The sequence below is a fragment of the Lactuca saligna genome, chromosome 9 (assembly GCF_052625555.1).
Source record: "Lactuca saligna cultivar CGN05327 chromosome 9, ASM5262555v1, whole genome shotgun sequence".
Lineage (NCBI taxonomy): Eukaryota > Viridiplantae > Streptophyta > Magnoliopsida > Asterales > Asteraceae > Lactuca > Lactuca saligna.
The window spans coordinates 29,985,686-29,993,425 of record NC_136425.1 but is presented as its reverse complement, the minus strand read 5'-3'; the positions used below and the strand labels follow the sequence as shown (position 1 = coordinate 29,993,425).

General features: G+C 36.3%; 1 protein-coding gene across 1 annotated transcript; it reads right to left on the bottom strand.

Moving 5' to 3' along the window:
* Positions 1 to 4,035: 4,035 nt before the first annotated feature.
* LOC145014115 (acid phosphatase 1-like) lies at positions 4,036 to 5,664 on the bottom strand. The gene is made up of 4 exons (XM_078972486.1): positions 5,531 to 5,664; positions 5,051 to 5,438; positions 4,691 to 4,903; positions 4,036 to 4,249 (listed from the first exon to the last, which is right to left on the bottom strand). The coding sequence occupies exons 2-4, from the start codon at positions 5,428 to 5,430 to the stop codon at positions 4,072 to 4,074; spliced, it is 771 nt and encodes a 256-aa protein (XP_078828612.1). The 5' UTR covers positions 5,431 to 5,438; positions 5,531 to 5,664; the 3' UTR covers positions 4,036 to 4,071.
* Between the last annotated feature and the right edge of the window lie 2,076 nt (positions 5,665 to 7,740).

The window sequence follows — 7,740 nt, the reverse complement described above, 5'->3', positions numbered from 1 at the left end:
TCAAGAGAGGGTAAAGAGGCTGGGGAGAGGGTATAATGTCCTTTATATAGGGATCATCCTCCGAAATTAGGTTTTTCTCCACTCAGCGCCTACTCGCCGAGTCCAGCCTCCGACTTGCCGAGTTGGCCACTTAACACGCGACCAGAGTCGCGACCCTACTCGCCGAGTTCACCCATGGACTCGCCGAGTTGCCCTTTCATATTTACACTTTGAACCCTGAACTTGCACTCCTGAACTCGGGATGTTACATGATCCGTGTAGATAGTATAGTGGACCCCATAAAGGTAATGCTTACAAATCTTGAGGGCGAAAACTACCGCCCCCAACTCAAGATCATGCGTGGGGTATGTCGTGTCATGCAGCTTCATCTTCCATAAATCATAAGCTATCACTCATCCTCTCTGCATGAGGACTGCTCCTAAGCCAGTGATGGATGCATCACATAAAGCCACAAAATCCTTAATTCCCTCCGGGAGGGTCAAAACTGGGGCTTCGCAAAGTCTCTGTCGAAGGGTCTCAAATGCGATCTGCTGTCGAAGGGTCTCAAATGCGGTCTGCTGCTTAGGGCCCCACCAGAAATCCACCCCCTTCCTCGTTATACGAATGAGGGATACTATAAACCTGGAGAAATCCTGAATGAATCTCCAGTAGTACCCTGCCAAACCCAAGAAACTCCTGATATTCAAGGGAGATTTTGGAATCTCCCACTGCATCACCACCTCAATCTTGGTCGGATCGATAAAAATCCCATCCTGGTTAATGAGGTGTCCAATGAACTGAACCTCTCGCAACCAAAACTCGCATTTCGAGAACTTAGCATAATGTCGTTCTCGCCTCAAAACCCCCAGAAGCTCGCAAATATGCTCCTCATGCTGCTCTCTGGTCTTGGAATACACCAATATATCATCAATAAACACGATAACCAAACGATCGAGCATCAGCCTGCATACCCGATTCATCAAATCCATGAATACCGTAGGCGTGTTGGTGAGCCCGAAAGGCATCACCACGAACTTGTAATGCCCATAACGAGTCCAAAACGCGGTCTGATCCACGTCCTCCTCCCTCACCCTAACTTGATGATACCCAAACCTCAGATTTATCTTGGAGAACCAATATGCTACCTGTAGCTGATCAAAGAGATCATCAATCCGTAGAAGGGGATAATGGTTCTTCACCGTTAACTTGTTCAACTCCCGGTAATTGATGCACATCTGGTATGAACCATCCTTCTTCTTGACGAATAAAATCATTGCTCCCCACACAGAACTACTCGGATGGATGAACTGCTTGCCTAGCAGCTCTTGTAGTTGAGATGACGACTCCTGCATCTCAGGAGGCGCGCCGGGTAACTCCTTCCGGAATACATCAACGAACTCCCTGACAACCGGAAAATAAACAACGGACACCGGATCACCCGCGTATCCACCACATAAGCCAAATAACCTGCACACATGTGCTGAATATACCGTTGAACCCTGGCTGCCGAACAAAACCCTGAACCCATCCTGGTGCCCTCTCCATAAATAACCAGTTCTCCCCACTTGGTGTTCAAACTACCACGCCCTGACCCTCGCAGTCGATCATGGCATTGAAACGGCTCAACCAATCCATACCCACAATCACACAGACATCGCCCGTGGGAATATGTCACACAGACATCCCCCATATGGTATGATTCAGGTTAAGCACGTCAAATTATAAGTCAGTGAATTGTGTGTTGGATAAAAAATAAAGATATTTCATTTAATTATGTGTCGACTATATATATATATATATATATATATATATATATATATATATATATATATATATATATATATATATATATATTAATATTTCTATTATTTATACCGATTTTTTTATCATTTTTTTTAAAAAATTTTTAATTACGTTATTTTTGTTAGATATAAAATTTTAAATAGTTTTTTCTATATGTTTCATAGCATATTGATATTATATAACCGTTTGAATGAGAAAAAAAAATATACAAAAATCAAATTATAATTAAATAATTTTGTAATTTTTACAAATTAAAAGGATAAAATTTGTAAATATAAAACAAATCACTTTGAAATTGTAAAGTGGATGTGACCTTTTGCAATTATGATGAAATTGTCACCGACGACGGAATAGACTCATAGACTAGAATTAGAAGTATAGGTAGAATCCCCGTTTGGCTACCATTCTTTAGGTAGAGAAGGTGGGAAAACAAATTCAAAACATAAAAAACCATCCAAAAAACTCAACTTGATATGTAAAATAAGATGAAACGAAGACAAACTCAATTATATTTGCAAATGCAACAAAGGCAAACTCAATGAAATATGTTTCAAACTCAAATCGAAGAACAACCGTTGGCCTCAAGAACATCCATAATGGTAAGTTCAATGAGAGAGTTGAGTGAGGTGACAACTCTAAGTGTTCTTCAATGGATGAACATCCACCATTGTGAAATGTCATCTTGATATTCAATGGATTTGAAGATCAATGATCATTTAAGTCTTCAATGAAAAAAATGAAAGTTTTTAATTCTTAAATATATACTATAAAGTATCTTTTGTAATGTTCTATTAAATTTGGTAGAGTTTAATGCATTGCAGGACAAAAAATAATATAGCTATATGGATTGTAAAAATATGATATTACAATCTATTAAACTTTTTGAAGTTCAATGCATTGTGGATGTCCTAATTATACAATTCATCATACCCGTTAATCAATTGAATAATTCTTATTTTTATGTTTTCAAATACTTAATTAAGCATTTGTAATTGTATTGACATTTTTAAAGTATCAACAATTTTTATTGTAATGTTTATTAGTTTTATAGTTAGATATGAATATTTTTATAAGTTTATTTATTTTTTCCTTATATTTAGACAGAAAAAATCACAATTTTTTGTTTTATTTAAATTTTATTGTTTTTCAAATAATAAATCATTTGTGTGACACATCTGTGATGAAAGTATTCAGTAAAATTGAAAAATGTATTGAAGATTTGTAAAATAATATCAAATCTGGTCGATCTAATAGCATCCACAATAATGAGTTCAATGGGAAAGTTGAATAAGGTGACAAGTCCATGTGTCATTCAATGGATGAAACTCAACCATTGTGAGATGCCACCTTGGCATTCAATGGATTTGGAGTTCAGTGGTCATTGAACTCTTCTATGGGAAAAATGAAAGTTTTAATCCTTAAATATTTACTGTAAATTATATTTTGTAGCATTCTATTGAACTTTGTGGAGTTAAATGTATTGTAGCGAAAACAATAATAGAGTTGTATGAATTTTAGAATGATGATGTGACAATCCATTAAATTTTATGGAGTTCAATACATTGTTGATGTCCTAAACTCCGTCAGAATACCATCAAGAAAAAGTCAAACCATGTCAAATATGATCTTTCATAATTTCATCTATAAGGCTAAGAGGAGTGGATGTCAAAAGCACACAATATTTGCTTGACATGCCATACAAACACCAGACTCAAATGACATGTTGGTGTTGATGCGAGAATACCATCTAAAAAAAGGCAAACCATGTCAAATATAGTCTTCCATAATTTCATCTATAAGGCTAAGAGGAGTGGGTATAAAAAAATACAATATTTGTTTGACATACTATACAAATACGAGACTCAAATGACATGTTAGTGCTGAAGAGAGAGAGAGAGAGAGAGAGAGAGAGAGAGAGAGAGAGAGAGAGAGAGAGAGAGAGAGAGAGAGAGAGAGAGAGAGAGAGAGAGAGAGAGAGAGAGAGATTATTATTATTATTATTATTATTATTATTATTATTATTTGACCACATTGACCAACCATTTGTGTGGCAAAAATGACAAATATTTTGTGGTTTTTGACGTGACACTATTACATGACATGTTCTACTCCCTCAGGCCTATAGATCAAAACAAGTTAAACCATGGTTGTTGAAAATACATCTAAAAAAGTCGAAGATTGTCAAACCATATATGCTCGAATGGAAATCTATCTGCCATCAGTACTACTTACCATCGATTAACAAACCAATCATTTTGTCTAACATACCAAATTATATATAGTATTTAATTATGGTACAAAATACATGGGATTTGGAAGTTTAAATGTTCTATTGCCAACAAATTCTCCATGAAGATCACTCCACTGGTCACCTACATTTCCCCAAATCCTGTACCCTTCTTCCACCAGTTTCCTTCTCATTTCTGATTTGTAAACCACACCACTTTGCCCTTTGTATGCTTCACTCCTGAAGATATATATTAGTTTCAAATTATGAAAGTGGGCACTTCTTTATTTCAAGCAAGTCGACGATATTATTTATTTTATAAAGATAAATGTTATAAACCTAAACAAACTATGCAACAAAACTAGATATATATTTGAAAGAATTTCGTCATGAATCCACTTCGTAAAATATCCAGTCATTGTGTTAAAAGTGATCATATTTTAGAAACTAACTTAAAATGATGGTCATAATCATAAAAGTAATATAAAATATGTTAATTAAAAATCGATCAGCACCGACGTGATTATTTCTGGATGCCATGACTAGTTAAAACGCTATTTTTTATTTTTTGTTTTTTGTTTTCTGAATGATCTCGATACACAAAAAGATTTATAAAGGTGCAGTGACTTGGACTAAAAAAACATTATCCAAGTTCCTCACCCTTAATAGTTAATATATTACCTCAAAATGAGGCGTTGAAAGCCAAAAAATCCTTGAAGATGCAAATTCTGAACAGTGACTTGCCGAAAGGCCGTTTCATCTCTGCCGCTGATCAAGAACACCTTAAAACCACTCTCCACCAGATTCCTAAACAATCCTAGAATCGCTGGAATCCCAGGGCAGATTCCTATCGATGCCCATTCCTTGAATGCATGTGGGTCGTATGGATCTCCTCTACATCCATATAATAAAACATATCATATATAGCTAAAACCAATATTCATGATCGATATATATGCTATACATACATGATGTAACTTGTAAGTATATGTATATATCAGAAACAGTTTGCATGAACACATAAGAACGACGTAAACTTACCCAAACCGCTTCCCTTCATAATAATAGAGATTTGAAAGACAAGTTTCATCGACATCCAAGATCCATGCATCCATTCCATCGTCAGATAAAACAAGCTGATCGAGATAATTCCTTATTTCATCTGCAATCAATTCCACATCAGAATCATATTGCCCTCGAATCATGTATGCCTCAACATGCCGGAGACATTGAATGGGGACAGTACGCCACCCATGTAAGTTGTTTGTCTCGGTGGCCAACCTCCAACTCAAACAGTAGCTTGATGACAGCTCCACCAGTTGGCCACCACCACTGTGTCGAGACAAGTGATCATTGGATAACTTTCTGCTCAAAACCATATTTGACATCACAAATAAAAGGAAAAACATAAGCGTTTTCATCGCGTTTCCTGCACATGTACATATTCATTAAAAACTGTGAATAACTAAACTTTGAAAACATGTTAATTTAAGTTATAAAATAGAGGTCGAGAGAAAGAACCTAAAGTTGAAATGATATAAGGGGGTGTTGATTTCTTTGTCACAAGTATAATATGCTTATATAGTATTCAAAAAGGGACTTATGGATGACATAAGAATTTTTCGTCAACAATCAACTAAATATTGTATAAAATAATGATAGTATCATATTTGTAAAATTATGTATAATATACATTCTTATGAAACTCCAACTAAATTTTTTTATATGAAATTCTAATAATAGTTCAAACATTTAATCAATTTATGTATGTTGCAAATAGAAAGTGCGAGGTTGGAAACAACTAGAAAATGGGAAGGGAGTCAGAAGGCATTAAGAAAACAAAGTGGGCGTAACACAGTAGACGACACCTTGGATTTTTTTCGTCGGTAATTCAAAACGTCCGACCAAACACTAATGCATTGTTTAGAACAATGACATCAATATTTTTAAACCGAAAGAGTAGGGATTGGTTTTTATTAGGTACACTTTATAATGGTGTCACAGTCACATTCTTTTGGAATGAAATTTTTATCTAAAACCAAGCTTCACAAAGTTTGATGGTTAGAAATGGTTGTAACCACTAACCCTACTATAAAGTTCATAAAGAATATGTATTTTATAATTTGATTATACTTTTTAATGGATATAAATTTAATTAATGTATAATAGATTTTTTAAATACTTCACTTAATTTAAAGAAAAGGCAGAGGTTAACTATGACATCATTTATTTCCTAAATAAAGCTTTATAATTTGGTGAAGCAACTTTTTTTTTTTTCTAACAAATTTTATTTTCATTGGTTGAAATGATACACATTCAATCACAATAAAATGATAAAAGTATTTGATTGGTGACCACCAAAACACCAACTGTTGGCAAACTTGAATGCATATCCTATATCCAATAAGAAATAGAAAAAATGACACATACACCCTATGAAGTTTCTAGGGTTTATTAATTACTTAAGTTTTTTCGTAGCTTTATGAGGAAACCAAGTTGTAGTCAATCTGTTCTTTTAATCATTTTTACTTGTTTTAGCCGGTTTTGAGGATACATAGGCAAAACTTGGGGCCCACCCACCCACCTCTCTCTCTCTCTCTCTCTCTCTCTCTCTTATTTGTCACACAGGATAAGGTTTCCCCAATTCCTTCCATTTCTTCAACCTTCCACCATGCTCTCTTTAGCTTTGAATTCTCCCAAACCTACCCCCACTTTCCTCCATTCACCATTCCTCTCCTCCCAGTTTCCTCTCACTTCCCACCACATACCCAATAAACCCTTCTGAAAACCCATCTCAGCCACGCTTATCCCTGCCTCTAAGCCACCGTCTCAAAAACTCTACCAACCCATTCGCCCACCGACATCGTAATCTCCAATACCACCCCAATATCGTAACCTCGACACAGAAGCCCGCATCAATGTTCTTTCGAATCGTCTTGGCCCGTGGTTTGAATACGTCCCTTTCATTCCTCCATTGATTCTGGAAGGATTTGCCCCATCCACCCTCGAAGAAGTCACTAGCATCAGTGGTGTTGAGCATAATCGACTTGTTGTAGATGCTCAGGTTTGGGAGTCGTTGGTTCAATCTGGTGTTGATGAAGAACTTGTTAGGGCAATCAAGGATTTCATTGTAATCAGGTAAGCCTAGCACTAGGACCTCAACGATGACAGATGTAGAACGAGAACTTAGCGGAGAGACTGCTCCCCACACCCATCGATGGAGTTTGAGAGACCAATCCAGAAATTAGATTTGATCCGGGTTTGAGTTCCTTCCGGGTCTTGTTTATGTATTTGTGAGATGTTCTTCATTGATAATGATTGTATGTGGGTTTTTTTGTTTGAAATTTCTCACATGGGTCACCGAGAAGACGAATCAGATGTGGAAGGGAGCTAATTTTTAGTCGAAGATGACAGAAAGACGACGGGAAACACCACAACCTGGATCGATCACATGAGTTGGGGCGTGTCGGGTCGATGAATAAAAAAAGGGAGGGAAAAGACTATGGAAGGGACTTGTAGGTGTGTATGTGTATGTGTTTGTTATGGGAGAGAGAGAGAGAGAGAGAGAGAGAGAGAGACCTTTTAATTTTTTTAAGTGAGCTAGCACAAGGGGTAACGAGGTTACCCCTTCATTTTCTCAAAAAGGACATATTGGACCCGACAAAAGCAAATGTGTTCCCTTAAAAAGTTAAGTGATTAAAAGAGTAAACCTTAGAAACTTCATAGGGTGT

Bases quoted from the DNA above. Each gene is read 5' to 3' on its own strand.
- LOC145014115 (XM_078972486.1), bottom strand. From the start codon at position 5,430: ATGAAAACGCTTATGTTTTTCCTTTTATTTGTGATGTCAAATATGGTT. The intron at 4,904-5,050 runs GTAAGTTTACGT...ATATGGATGTAG, and splicing joins TATGAAGGGAAGCGGTTTGG to AGGAGATCCATACGACCCAC. The intron at 4,250-4,690 runs GTAATATATTAA...ATATATCTTCAG, and splicing joins TTTCAACGCCTCATTTTGAG to GAGTGAAGCATACAAAGGGC.